Source organism: Diabrotica virgifera, chromosome 8, assembly GCF_917563875.1.
Source record: "Diabrotica virgifera virgifera chromosome 8, PGI_DIABVI_V3a".
Taxonomy (NCBI): domain Eukaryota; kingdom Metazoa; phylum Arthropoda; class Insecta; order Coleoptera; family Chrysomelidae; genus Diabrotica; species Diabrotica virgifera.
This window is the reverse complement of record NC_065450.1, coordinates 135,345,671-135,361,632: the sequence shown is the minus strand read 5'-3', so window position 1 is coordinate 135,361,632 and position 15,962 is coordinate 135,345,671. Positions and strand designations below refer to the sequence as shown.

General features: G+C 30.5%; 1 protein-coding gene across 5 annotated transcripts in view; it reads right to left on the bottom strand.

Annotated features, from left to right (window-relative positions):
- LOC126890384 (methyltransferase-like protein 22) overlaps nucleotides 1–15,962 on the bottom strand; it is an 844,950-nt gene that overhangs the window by 146,058 nt on the left and 682,930 nt on the right. For all 5 annotated transcript variants that reach the window (XM_050659270.1, XM_050659272.1, XM_050659271.1 and 2 more), the window contains 2 exons: nucleotides 15,024–15,209; nucleotides 10,652–10,819 (listed from right to left, as the gene is read on the bottom strand). In XM_050659270.1, the coding sequence (XP_050515227.1) occupies nucleotides 10,652–10,819; nucleotides 15,024–15,209 (354 nt within the window). The remainder of the gene's footprint in view (nucleotides 1–10,651; nucleotides 10,820–15,023; nucleotides 15,210–15,962) is intronic.

Sequence of the window (15,962 nt, the reverse complement as noted above, 5' to 3'; positions counted from 1 at the left end):
CAGATCAGACTACAGTCCGATAAAAAAATTATTTACAAAAATGTTTACTCATTAATACTCATTACAAAATTCAAGTCTTTGTAAATAAGCAGTCAGTGACATTTTATCATAATAATTAATGTTTTACTTCTTCTTCTTCTTCTTTCTCGAAACTTCTTATGCCCCTCAGGGGCGTCGGAGGTTTTATTCATCCTCTATCCATATCTTACATTTCTTGCGGTCCTTTGCTAACTCTTTCTGTCCAATTTCTATAATTTGATCGATCCATCTCTTCCTTGGTCTCCTTTTTCTTCTTTTGCCATATCTTTTTGATTCCATCACCTGCTTTGGTAGTCTTCCTTGGTACATTCTGTTAATGTGTCCATACCATTTTAATTCTTTTTTGGATCTTGGTTACTATCGATTCCTGTTTCAGTCCTTGTCTAATATCTTCATTTCTTATTCTGTCCAATTTAGTTTTTCCTGCTATTTTTCTCAGCTGCTTCATCTCCGCTGCGTTTATTGTACTGTCTATTTTTGCATTGTTTACCCATGTCTCACTAGCATATATTAAAGTTGGTACAGATATTGCATTGTATACCTTCAGTTTTATTTCTTTAACTATTTCTTCCTTTCCAAATATTGTTTTATTTAGTGCATAGTAGATCTTATTTGCTTTTTTTGCCCTGTATGAGATTTCTTGATCTAGTTTCCATCATGTGATATTATTACTCCCAGGTATTCAAACGCCGATACTCTTTCTATTATTTAGTTTTTGCACCTAAATATCGTTTGGTTTATTTCTTCCCTTTTCTTTTCGGCTACTATCATGGTCTTCGTTTTCTTTACATTTACCCCTATTTTCAAATTTTCTATTTCTTCCACCCAGATATCGATTAATTTTTGCATTTTCTCTTTATTGTCTGCTATTATTACTAGGTCATCTGCATATAGTAATCCCTCCATTCTCACTGGTACCAAATTCCTGTACCCTATTGTTGACTGTAATTGCCTTGACTATCTTTTAGCGCCCTTCATTACTCTATCCATTACTAATATAAACAAAACTGGGCTGAGACTGTCCCCTTGTTTTATTCCTCTCCCTAGGTTTATTATTGGCGATCTGTTTCCGTTTATTTGTACTTTAGCAAGTACGTTTCTATATGTACTTTTTACCACGCTTACTATCTCTTGCGGGATTTGCAGGTCTTTTATTACTGACCATATTACTTCTCTATTTATAGAATCAAAAGCAGCTTTAATATCTATAAACGTAATATATAAGTCTTCGCCTATTTCGTTTTTCCTTTCAATTATATTTCTCAGTATGTATATATTATCTGTTGTTCCTCTTTCCTTCCTAAACGCAGCTTGTTCTTATCCTAATTTTCCCTCCAGTTCTTTCCTGAAATTCCTTTCTATTATTCCGTTGTAGACTTTATATGCCACTGATGATAGGTATATAGCTCTATAGTTATTATATTCCGCTTCATCTCCTTTCTTGTGTATTGGTATCAATAAATTTTCTTCCCAGTCTTTCGGTATCTTGTCTGTTCTCCATGCTTCCCTCATTATTTCGAGTAGCCAAAACTTGCCTCGTTCTCCCACGTACTTCATCATCTCCGGATCTATGTCATCTGCACCTCCCGCTTTTCCAATCTTTATTCTTGCCAATCCTTCTTCAATATCTTTGATATGAATTTCGTCTACTCGATTGTCCCTATCCTCTTCTCTTTCCTGCTGTCCCCTTTCCTCATTTTGTTGGTTGCATGCCTCGAATTTTTCTTTATAGTGCTTATTCCATATTGGTCCAAGAGCTGTGAGACATTTTTGAGTAGGTATTTTAGGCAACCTGAAAATTTTTCAGGTGACTCTTCCATGATAGCCTAATACAAAAATGCCGGTCTGGCTAGAGGGTAGCGGTTATTTTTCCAAAAATCCCCCCACCCCCAAAGTTAAACAAAAGGGTAAAAATTGTTATTACAAAAAATATCATTGACGTGACTTTAAAGTAAATTTAAATATTCAAATATAAAGAAAATAAACAGGCCAGGCAATTTGAGGGCGATTTTAACTCTCCAAGATACTTGCATGGGCGCCCCAGGATTATTTTTAGGGGATGCATCTGAACTTCCACAACAACATGGATATCGCCAGGTCACGTGATTTTCTCTAGCAAACGGACTCGCTCAGCTACAACAGAGAATGCAAACAGCTATCGGTATACGCTCTTTCTCACACTGCTGCTGACCTATAGCGGTTTTCATTTATATGCACGCGTAATTTGTTTGATCGCATGGCAATTGGAAAATTTCACCAAAAAAAACCTGTCTTTTTTAGAATATTTATTTTTAAAATTAAAAAATACCCTGTCAAAATAACAATTGCACCTCCCTGTCCGGAAGGAATGTACATAGCTATGGATGTATAGTTGCATATTTTATACTCGTTAATAGTATGTACAGATTCAGATGAAATTTTTTGAAGTTCAGATGCACCCCTGAAAATAATCCTGGGGCGCCCATCTTCCAGAGTTAAAATCGCCCTCAAATCGCCTGGCCTGTTTATTTTCTTTATATTTGAATATTTAAATTTACTTTCAAGTCATATCAATGATATTTTTTGTAATAACAATTTTTACCCTTTTTTAACTTTGGGGGGATTTTTGGGGAAAATAACCGCTACCCTCCAGCCAGACCAGCATTTTTGTGTTAGGCTATCATAGAAGAGTCACCTGAAAAAGTTTTAGGTTGCCTAAAATACCTACTCAAAAATGTCTCACAGCTCTTATACTATATGGTTAGTATGTCCTGTATGTTTGTTTTCAATTCATTTCGCTCATTTCTAATTAGTCTTATTTGTTTCCTTTTTGTTCCTTTCATGCCTCTTATTTTATTCCAAAACTGTTTATTGTTATTCTCAAAACCTTCGTTCAATTCTTCACCGAATTCCTTCCAGCTCTTCTTCTTCGCATCTTTTACTAGTTCTTTCACTATATTTCTCTGTCTTCTGTATTCGTCTCTGTCTTGCTCTTCATTTGTGTTTATGTATCGCTTCCACATTTTTTTCTTCTTTTTTACTGCTTGCTTTATTTGCTTATTCCACCATCCAGTTCTTTTATTATTCTTTCCATTCTTTCTTATTCCACATACTTGTTTTGCAGTGTTCCATAACGTGTTTCTCAATTTTTTCCACCTCTCTTCCATATTCCATATTTCCTCATTGTTTTCATGCTGTTCCAGTATTTAATCTGTCTATTAATGTTTTACAACTTGTCAAAGTGAACAACATGCGCAGGTTTAGCAAATATTCCGACGAACATGTCAATAAAATATTAGTTAAAATTATTTATAAATACAATTTTATTCATGAAATAATCTTACCGAATTACACTCGAGCGCTCAAAATTGCCGACTTGTATTGCCCTCGTGACAATTTGACATTAGATGCAGAACTAAAAGTTTATTTTGGTTAATTTTCTTAAATAGGACAGTGGTCAAAATTAGAGAACCCGTTGTAATTATACAGAAACAAAATACTTAAAATTTATTCTCAGTAAGTACAGGGTTATTCACTATATTTTGACCCCCCTGTAATCTGCTTTATTTACAGAATTAGAAAAAAATGTAAAATACAAAAGTTATTCGATTTTTAAATTATGATTTTTTGACATATATATCGTAATAGTGACGTCATCCATTTGGGCGTGATGACGTATTCGATTATTTTTTTTTAAATACGAATAGGGGTCGAGTGCTAGCTTATTTGAAAGGTTATTCAATTCCCTATTCAATAATATAAACATTAACATGATTAATTGTACAGGGTGTCCAAAAAAATTCTTTTCAATTAAATTAATTGACACAAAAAGAAGAACGTATGTAATTTATTTAATTCAAAATACATTCTACTGCTGTCAGAAAACAGAAATAAATGTTTATTGAACAAATAAATATTACTTTTTATATAAATTCAATGTTCAAGCTACCGCTCATCTGCCTCTTGGCAGTTTGAACATTGAATTTAAGCAAAAATAAATGTTTATTTGTGCAATATTCCTCTATTTCTGTTTTCTAACAGCAGTTAAATGTATATTAAATTAAATAAATTACATACATTCTTCTTTTTGTGTCAATTGATTTAATTAAAAAAAAAATTTGGCCACCCTGTATAAATAATTATCCTATTGTTTATATTACTGCATAGATAATTGAATTACCTTTCAAATGAGCTAGCACACGACCCCTATTCTCATTTAAAAAAAACCGTCGATTACTTCATCACGCCCAGATGAACGAGGTCACTAGTATGCTATATATGTCAAAAAATCATATTTTAAAAATCGAATAAGTTTTGTATTTTACATTTTTTCTAATTCTGTAAACAAACCAGTTTACAGGGGGGTCAAAATATAGTGAATAACCCTGTACTTTATTGTTGTTGTTGTTTGTTTGGGTTTATATGACTGCGGACACTAAATCCATTCGCCAATTTTACTATTTTTTATTTTATTAGTCATTTTTTCGTATCTTATCCTAAAACTAATACTAATATAACAAACAATTCTACTAATAAATAATTATTTTTGTATTTTTTTTTTAATAATTTTTATATATATATATATATATATATATATATATATATATATATATATATATATATATATATATATATATATATATATATTTTGATTAATTTTTTTCCAAATGATGTTCTCAGAGTTCCACAGCAAAAACTGCAACATTCTTCTTTAGCCCTCTACTTCATTCGAAAGCTATTTTACTATGGACTGTCCAAGTTCGTCATTCATTTTTATCTACATATTTTTTTTTTTATATTTTTTTTAATTATTATATTTTTTTTCTATTTTTTTTTATATATCTTTTTTATATTTTTTCTTTCTTTTTTTTTAATTATTTTTTTTTTATTTTTTTATTTTTTTTTATTTTTTTTTTTTTTATTTTTTTTTTTTATTTTTTTTTTTTATTTTTATTTTATTATTTTTTTTTATATTTCTTTTCTTTTTTTTTTCTTTTCTTTTCTTTTTCTTTTAACATATAACAATTTACAAGAAATACTTACTCTATATTTTACAATTACAATTTAAGCTTAATATCTAAAATATGTTTATACAATAGTCGGTATACCAACTCATTATTTTCTAATGTTAATAAATAATTTAAATTAATGGGATGGTGGACATCAGTCAAAGAATACAGTGAATTTAAAAACATATTAACTTTATTAGAGATAAGAGAACAGGTCAAAATTTTGTGTTGTAGATTGCCCAACTGTCCACAAATACATTGTGGACTATCAGCTATATTAATTTTAAATAAATATGATGGAGTAAGACAGTGGTCAAATCTCATTCTGCATATGGTTCTTATCATATCTTTTGTCGACTCCATTTTAGAAAACCAAGGTTTATCCGTTATATAGTTTCTGATTGATCTGTAGTGGTTTCCTGTATTTACGTTTTCATCAATATACCTTTCTTTCCATTCTTTCTTAATCTCTTTGAATAAATTTGATTCAATATCTTTTGGCGTACAAATATAATGGGTTAATACTCCTTGTGTCACCGCGTTTTTAGCCAATTCATCTACCATGTCATTTCCAGTTATTCCACAGTGGCTTTTAACCCATGCCAACTTAACAGACTTTCCTTGTTGCTGAAGTTCTTTAATTTTATTTATGATATATAATTCAATGTAGTTCACTTTTGATTTAGGATTTATAGCACTAATTTTACTAAGAGAACTTTTACTGTCACTAAAAATTATAAACTTTGAATGATTTATATTAGATAAATATTTTAGTGCTTCCATTATCGCTATTAATTCAGCTGTGTATATACTCATAATAGAATTTAGTTTAAACATTTTACTAATTTTATTACTGCTATCCCAATAGGCACATCCCACACCTTCAATATTTTTTGATGCATCTGTATATAGCATACAATAATCTTTGAACATTTGTGAACTGTCGGAGATAAACACTAATTTTCTTAAAGATATAGGCAACTTGCTATAGTCCCTTAAAAAGTATACCTGAACTTGTTCCATACTATTAAAGTCAATATTATAATTTGGGTTTATGTCATATTTATAAAGTTGTTTATCATATATTGTCATTTTTGAATATAAATCTACCATATTTAGAGTTTTCTTTTTTATCCAATATTTTTCTGTCAAGTCTGCTAAAAACAGTTGATGTATTTTGGAAATTAAACTTGCCTTTTTTTCATACAATCTAACTAAAAGGTTGATGCCAAGTTTTTTTCGTCTTATATCCATCGGCATTTCACAGCATTCAACTTGTAGATTATTTATCGGTGTACTTCTTAGGGCTCCTATACACAATCTAAGGGATTTATTAATGATTTTGTCTATTTTATTTAAATGACACTGTGATGCGTCACTGTATAATATTGATCCGTAGTCGAATATAGCTCTTATATTATTTTTAAATAACAACAAAGAAATATTTGGATCTGCTCCCCAACGTAAGTGTGATACGAATCGAAGAAGGTTTATTCCTTTTTCTGTTTTTTTAACTATATTGTCTATATGTTCTTTCCAGAGAAGCTGTCTATCCAGAGTAATACCCAAATATTTAACATAACTTTGTACAGGATAGGATATATTGTTTATTAAGATGTGATTGGGTATTTCTTTTCGTTTTCTTGTAAAAATACATAATTTGGTTTTGGAATCAGATATATTTAGTCCATGTAATTCACTCCATATTTTAATATGTTTGTCTCCTTCTTCAATGGATTTGACTGCATTTTCTATTTTAATGTTTTCTTGATAAATAACTATATCATCTGCAAATTGTAAAATTTTTGTTGAGTTTAAATTTTTTTCTATATCAGAAGTGTAAATTAAATATAACAAAGGGCTTAATATTCCTCCTTGAGGTAAACCACCCATCGCTACTCTTGGACCAAATGTGTTATTATTTACCGATATATAAATTTTTCTACAGTCATACAATTTTATTATTTTTTGACAGAAGCATTCTGGCAGACCTATTTGTATCATTTTGTTATATAGTATATTTAAATTAACGTTGTCGTATGCTGCTTCAACATCTAATAAAAGAGCGATTACTGAAGAATTTTTCGTAAACGCTAAATTTATATCTGTTACCAAATGACTCACAGCTTCCACAGTAGAATGATTTTTTCGAAATCCAAATTGTGTTTGTGATAATTTATTGTTTTTTTCTAGCCAACTTTCGAGCCTAAGTTTTATCATTCTTTCCAGTGTTTTTGTTATGCAGGAGCTCAATGAAATACCTCTATAAGATTCTGCTGAATCAGGATTCCGATTTGTTTTGAGAATAGGAATCACCCGGTACTCTCTCCAGTTATCTGGAATATCTTCTGATAACCATATTTGATTAAAAAAATTTAATAGTGTTTCTTTCCCTTTTTGATGTAAATTGGCCAACATAATATAATGTACATTATCTATACCTGGAGAAGTATTTTTCTTATTCTTAAGGCTTATTTCTAATTCACAGAAACTAAATGGAATTGAAAGTGGATGCATAGAGTTTTTTCTTTCCATTACATTAATTTTTGAAAATATATTATCTGGACATAATTTTCTTAAAAACTCCTCAACCCATTCTCCTTCAGTCACTGGATTTACTTGTGGTTTAAAAATGTTTTGTAATCGTTTGGCTTGATTCCACATATCTTTAATTGGTGTATTTTTGTTTAAAGTTCTACAAAAATTTCTCCATGCATTACGCTTACTCTCTAATACAACTTTTTTGGTTTTCGCTACACATTTATTATAATTTATATAATTTTGTATATTAGACTGTAGTTTAAACTTGCGTAAAGCTAGTTTTTGTTCTTCTATTACCTTTTTACAATTGTCATTCCACCAAGTTTTTCTAAATCGTGGATTAGTCCCTGTTCTCTTCTCCGGTATACATATCTTACAATATTCGTTTAATTTATTTAAAAATTGTTGGTAATTTAAATTATTATCTATTTCCATGAAATTATCAGTGATAGAAGAGAAAAGAGACCAATCCGCTTTATTTATGTTCCATTGGAATTTTGTATTTACACATTCCGCTTTATTAACATTAATATTTGACTTAATAATAATAGCAAAATGATTTGATCCTAATGTCTCGTCCACAACATCCCAATCGAAAAAATGACTAATATTTGCTGAGCATATTGTAAGATCTATTGCAGATTTATTATTGCTATTCGGTCTACGCATCAAAGTTTCTTTACCATTATTTAAAATTACAAGATTACAGTCCTCAATAGCTTCTAACAGATTTTTTCCTATAGTATCTACAGTACTACAACCCCAAACATAATTGTGGCTATTAAAATCACCACCAATTATAAAAGGCTTCTCTAGACTATTAAAAAACTTTTTCCATTCATTTAGAGTGATTTTAAGATTTGGTTTTACGTATATTGAATAAATTTTTAACTTTTTTCCGGATTGAATTTTAATTGATATGTTATTGCACATTATGTCATTAATTTGGTGAAAAGTAGGACTGTTGTAAAATTTTATTAATTTTTTCAAAAGGATGGCTACTCCACCATATCCATCATCTCTATCATTCCTAAAGACATTATAACCAGTAAAGTTAATAAAATTACTTTTTTTTAACCAAGTTTCTGATATTAATCCTATATCTATTTTATTGTCATACAAGAATTTTTCTAAATAACCCTTATTTGTTTTAATTGATCTCGCATTCCATTGAAGAAATGAAACGTTAGCCATCACGAGGTAATAATAATTGTGAAATATTGTTTTTTAATAATTCCAACGTTTTTTTATCTAAATTGTGATTAATTTGATTTAATGTTGCTGAAATAAAGTTTACTATTATTTCTCCTATATTATTTTGATTATCGTTTTGTGTTTGTGTTGTGTTAGAATAAATGGGAGGATTATTAAAATTATAACAAGGCTGACTTTGTATTCTTGGTGTTTGCAAAATTTTTCTGCGTGCTTCCATTGTTTCTTTATCTACACTACTAGAATCAATACTACTTGATCTTTTTCGTTTAGATATTGTATATTTATTTGAAGTATTTTCTTGGTCTTTACTTACTGTTGAATAACATTTTTTATATTTATTATTAGCTTCATAATATGTTATATTTTCATTATTCATAATTTTTTTAATATATTCCTGTTTTTGTCTTTCTGTACAATCTGCTCCCTTGTCAGTAGCGCTGTGTTTTCCTTTGCACAATACACAAAGTAAATTATTCGGATTGGAACAATTAGATTTGTTGTGTTCTTCGCCACATCTTTCACACCTATCTTTTCCTCTACATTGGGCACTTATATGCCCAAATCTCAAACACTTTAAACATTGGATTATTCTGGGTGTACAATTTTCCACCTCGTATATCATTTTTTCTATTATTACATTTTTTGGTATAGACTGACCTTTAAAAGTGACAATTACGGTTCCTGTTTTTACATAATTAGTATTACCATTATCTTGAATCACTTTCCGCATAATTCTTTTTACATGTAATACTTCGAATTTAATTCCAAATCTAGGTTTAATTAATGATAATAAATCATTATCTTCTATCTCTTTATCTACCAATTTTATAACACCTTTCTTTTGAGTAAAAAACGTTGGAATATATGCCTCATACTCTTTGCTTTTAAGAATTTGAGAATCAATTAATTTATTAGCACTAGCAAAATTATTTAGTTCTACCTTGATTTTATTTCTACCAACTACTGTAATTTGTGTGATATTATTTTCAATTTCAGGAACTGCACTTAAAATCAAACGGGCCGTGCCGATCCTGTGTAATCGACCAATGTTACCGTTATTATTTTCTATGTGTACTATATAAGGTGCATTATCTCCAAATTGATATCTATGTTTTAATCTTAAATTTATTACTTTATTTAAATTTTGCTTACCTGACTTATCTGTTTGATTTAAATTTGTCAAATTTTCATCGTTATTGCAACTAAATTTGTTACTTACCTCAATAGTACTACTTGTTTGGTTTTGTTTGTTTGTTACCTTATTATTTACTCTATTGTTATTTTTATTTAATTCCTCATATTCCATCATCCCATCTCCTTCCATTTCTACATAAAATTTACCTTTATCTGGAGGTTCGGGTGGTATACCTTCCATATTATTTGTTTTCTGAAATTTAACTTCTAGGCGCTAAATTTCACACTTTCTTACAGATCACTGGTTTAGTACTTCTTTATACTACTCGTAATACTCAAAAAGTTAAGAAAAAACCTTAAAAATTAATAATTTTTAGGAGAACTTCTAAATAAACTGCCTTTCAATTTGACGTTTATTTGACGCTGTACTTTATTATAAGTAGATTATTCCCAGTATAATAATAATCTGATTTAACAGAATTAAACACGTGATACAAAATCTTACTACACGATTAGTTAGTCCCATAAAAACATAAGATTTATTTCTTGTTAGGCATGGCTTTAGATAAATTAAATCTCAATGTGTTTGTTGGTTTAAGTGTTGTTGAAATGTTGAATTATTATTGGCTGAAATATTAAGAATTTTGATAAACACTTGCTGCCAGGAGCTTCAAGGCAATAAAGCGGAAAAAAAACCAAACATTTTCTGGTGTTTTATACTATAATATACTCACTATCTGCCGCAATGATCACAGAAATATTTGGCAGTTGTTCCAGAATTTCTCCGGGGATATCGGGAGAAAGAAAGTCCAATTCTAATACCCTCACAGCATGCCTTGAAAGATTTTTGTTTCGTGTAACATTGCTTTCAATTAGTCCCAAAATATTCCCTCTGTTAACATCTGTAAAAGGTAAAAATGAAAAAAGTACAATGGGGATGCCTAAGGTAAAATATAATATAAATATTATTTTTCAATTTAGTTGTTTTACTATTAGTTTATTATAATAGGTACGGGATTTGAATCTAGGTTGACCTTCACCCATCTGCTTTCCGGATGAAACATTTTTTTTATTAAATTTCATACATAGACAAATATTACTCGCTAAAGCATTGCCTTAAGGGGGAGCGTAGGGTTTGAAATCAATATTTCAAGCACATTTTAGTAATTAAAGTATGATATAAATATTTCATTTTTAATTTAAATAAGCATATTCAGTACAATTCATACAATGTTAAAAAAATTCAAGGAAAAATATAGAAAATAAGCCAATGGTGACAAGTTTTTAAAGATACCTCAAAAACAATGGATTTTGCGGTGGACATCAGAACTTATGATTAGATCATATTAAACAAAAAACTCAAAAGTATTTCATTATGTTATGAGTTTTTCGAGGTAGCCCTATCAATTTTTTTTAGTTTTAACGATTTTTGACTTTTTGGTATCATTCAGAAGTCAAATAATGAATTTTTTTCAAAAAAAAAAGGGTAAAAATCAATATATTTATTATTGCTAAACTAAAAATAAGCATAAAACAAAAAATATCTCGACAGCGTTACCTCACGAAATGTCTAAAGGAAACATGTACAAAATTCCAGGTGAATCGATCAAGTAGTTTTTCAGGTACAAATAGCCAGGGAGGTAGTGTCAAATTTGACCGGAGCATTTTAGCATGGCTGGTTTCTTATTATTTACAGTCGGAAAAATGAAAGAATACCCATGAACGAACATATAAAACACGCTGTATTTTTCTGTCACCATGTCACACAAAAAATTGGCCAGCGCATGTACATGTAATAATTATTGTTACATGTATTTGCACTGGCCAATTTTCTTTGTGACACGGTGACAGGAAAATACAGCGTGTTTTATATGTTCGTTCATGGGTATTCTTTCATTTTTCCGACTGTAGGTAGGTGTTCTAAAGCTTATTAACAAATGATGTGTCAGCTGGCCCAAAACCGGGGATTTTAGGCAAGAAAAGCTAAAATATGAAAGTTGATGGACCAACGCTACAGCTTAAATGTCAAATATTTATATACGTTACTCAGAACATTCAATGGACTTGCTTACTTGGCTCCTACGTTTCACTCAGATCGGGGTTCAAATCGTGGCGCGGAAAATTCTTTTTGTTTTTTAAATTGACATTTTATTTTGAAAAATATTTATTTTTATAATACCACGTTTTTATTATTTATACGAGACAATATAAAAAAATCTGTATGTCTTTTATAGAATCGCAAACTATGCATTTTTGGTCATAATATTATGATTGATCTTAATAAGCAAATTTGTTGTACATGAACCCCTGAAGGTTCCTGAGTTGGTAAGACCAACAATCTAAGTGAAAAGGGAGATATTATTTGTTATTTTTTTGGACAAACTGTTTTTTCTTAATTTTATATGTTGTAGAACCGAAAGATACAACCCTAAATTTTCACTTTTTTATGACCAACCCCCATGTTTTAATAGCAATCTAAATATTTCCCTATTCTCTATAATATATAAAAATGAATGTTTGCCTGTACCTATGTCCCTTATAGAATTGTAAACTATGCATTTGGTAGAAAAAAGTATGGGTACGCAATATTTTTTAGTATTTTTTGGCTTTCTGGTAATTTTAGGTATTAAACATTCAAACATTATTTAGTTTTAAGGGTTTGCCGGGTCAGCTAGTAAGTTTGCCGGGTCAGCTAGTTAATAATAAAAAAGTATTAACTCTATTAATTATTAAGTATATTAAGTATATATTATTAAGTATTAACTCCTTCCTGGGTTCATGTAAGTACAAAAACTTTGCTTGAGGTCATCATAATATGATTAAATGCATAGTTTACGATTCTATAAGGGACATAGAGACAAAAATTCATTTTTATATGTTATAGAGAACAGGGAAGTAATTAGATTGCTGTTAAAAAAATGGGGGTTGGTGATAGAAAAGTGAAAAATTAGGGTTGTATGTATCTTTTGGTTTTACATCACATAAAATTATGCAAAAAACAGTTTGTCTAAAAAGATAAAAAAATGTCGGGAGTGGGGTGGGGAGGCCAACCCCCTTTTTTACTTAGATTGGTCGTACTAACTCAGGAAGCTTCAGGGGTTCATGTACAACAATTTTGCTTATTAAGGTCAATCATAATATTTATGATCAAATGTATATATGCTATTTCATAAGTTCTATGCATAATTCTATAAAAGACATACAGATTTTTTTTATATTGTCTCGTATAAATAATAAAAACGTGGTATTATAAAAATAAATATTTTTCAAAATAAAATGTCAATTTAAAAAACAAAGAGAATTTTCCGCGCCAGGATTTGAACCCCGATCTTCTGAGTGAAAGGTAGGTGCCAAGTAAGCAAGTCCATTAAATGTTCTCAGTAACGTATATAAATATTTGACATTTAAGCTGTAGCGTTGGTCCATCAACTTTCATATTTTAGCTTTTCTTGCCTAAAATCCCCGGTTTTGGGCCAGCTGACACATCATTTGTTAATAAGCTTTGGAACACCTACCTAAATAATAAGAAACGAGCCATGCTAAAATGCTCCGGTCAAATTTGACACTACCTCCCTGGCTAAAAGTCTACCGCCTTAAAAAAACTGTTTTGAGAAAAACGCGTTAAAGTTTTGTCAACTTTTATTTTTCAATTTCTTTTTAGTCTATCAAATCGTAAAGTACTGCACATTGGAATATTTTTTAAAATCGCGGAGTAATTTACAAAAAAGAATCTGTTGAACGTTTCTCACTACGCTCAAACCCGCTGCAAAGTAAGTCGAAGACGGTTATGACAGGATTTTGATAGCATAAGACGGTTGACAATAAACCAGCATATCTATGTTTATATACCTGACAAAGGCTTTCGCTCGCATCCAAGTCGAAGACGTCTTACACCTACTGTAAATAAGAAATATACCAATCAGTGTTATACAAACCATCGAAAGCATCCACTTCCATAATCGAATACAGGCAAAGATAAATGGAAAACTAACACAGTTTATACCAGTACAAATCGGAGTCAGACAAGGTGACTCGTTAGGCCCACTGCTCTTTAATATAATAATGGACGAAATAATACAAGCAGTACGTAAAGGTCATGGTTACAGAATGGGGAACAAATAAATCCAAATAATATGCTATGCAAACGAGGCAGCATTAATCGCCTAGACAGAAGACGATCTCCAAAGATTAACACACATCTTCAATACAAGAGCCAAGAAATACAATATGATAATATCAGCAGAAAAGAACAAATATACGACAACATCTACATACCCACTACGATGTAAAATCGAAATTGATAGAAAAATAATAAAGCAGGAAGCAAGGTTTAGATATCTGGGAATAGGTATAACTAGTTACGGAGATGTTAAAGAACAAGTACGACAACAGAGCTTAAAAGCACGTAAAGCGGCGGGATCTTTTAATAACACAATCTGAAAGAACAACCACCTAATACAAGACATAAAAGCAAGAATCTATAAAGCAGAAATTAGACCTATATTGACATACACGGGGGAGACAAGACCTGACACATATAAAACGAGACAACTACTAGAAACAACAGTAATGAAACTACTTCGACGAATATCAGGGAACAGTCTGTTGGATAGGAAGGGACATAAATTGATGGTTGACAAATTGGAAACAGGAGTGGAACGAACACATTAGTAGAATGGCAGAGGATAGAATAGTACAACTAGCACGAGATATGTAACCAAATGGACGAAGAATTATTGGCAGAGTAAGAAAAAGATGGTGTGATAATTTAAACAATTTAGGAGGCTAATATTGATGAAGAAACAGGCTTTAAAACCTACATACAAGAAAGAAGAAGAAAAAGAAAAAGGATTTTGATAGGCAACCCATGCAAATAATATTTGTCTATGTATGAAATTTAATAAAAAAAAATGTTTCATCCGGAAAGCAGATGAGTGAACGTCGACCTAGATTCTGGTCTTAGTTTATTAGTAACGTGAAATTGTAATTGTAAGTGAAATCTATTTACTCGAAGCCTGCTTTACTGTTAAAGGGCGATCAAAACATGTAATACTCTCCATAATAATTGTACTAGAGATTAGTACTATATAATATATATCTACTAACCTGTACAAATTACTGGGAAGTACATAGAGGCGACAACACTGGTAAGTCCAACTCCTGATCCTAGCTCCAAGATTACTGAATCTTTAGGAATTTCCTCATGGTTATATATAAGCCAATCGGCCAAAAGCAGGGCTCCCCTCCAAATTTGTAGACCAACCATGTCGATTATGGTGCTCTGCTTGTGTTCTGCAAATATATTATATAATAAAATGTATATTTATAAAACATAACAATCATTTGTATACATAATAGACAAGAAAGTTTGGCACCCTATTTATGATTGAGTCTGTATATCACAAGTTACAGTTTATATTTTCATAAAGCTTCTACAAAAATTAAAGACACATTCTAAAAAAAATTGTTTCTATGTTATATAGTTTTAAATGTTTAGCCAAATTAATGAGTATGTGAATAAAAGGATCACAGTATTGACTTTTGCAAAAGTTTATAATACAAAGAATAATGTAACTGGACTAACATAGTTAGCTCTACAGATCAAGTCTCTCCTGTAGCGCTACAGACCAAGTCGGCCCTGACATCCGCCATTATCCGCTTCCAAGCATCTTTTTCCTTGGCTGCTCTCTATCAGGTGTTCTGTTATTATCCATTCTTATAAAGTGACCTACCCAGAACAATTTTGGTATTTTTGCATAATCTGCTATAGAAAGTTCTTTGTAATATTGATACAATTCGTGGTTGAACTTTATTCTCCATATACCATTTTCTCAGATGGGTCCCAATATCCTTCTCAATATGTTTTTTTTTCAAAAGTGTTGATAAGGTTTATTGTAATTTCTGCCATGGTCCTTGTTACTACGACATATGTCGTAGTTATTGGTCGTATAGCTATTGGTCGTATGATGGTTTTATATACTTTGAACTTTACTTCCCTCTAGATGTCTTTGGATCCAAACACCTGCGATAGAAAAATATTTTGTC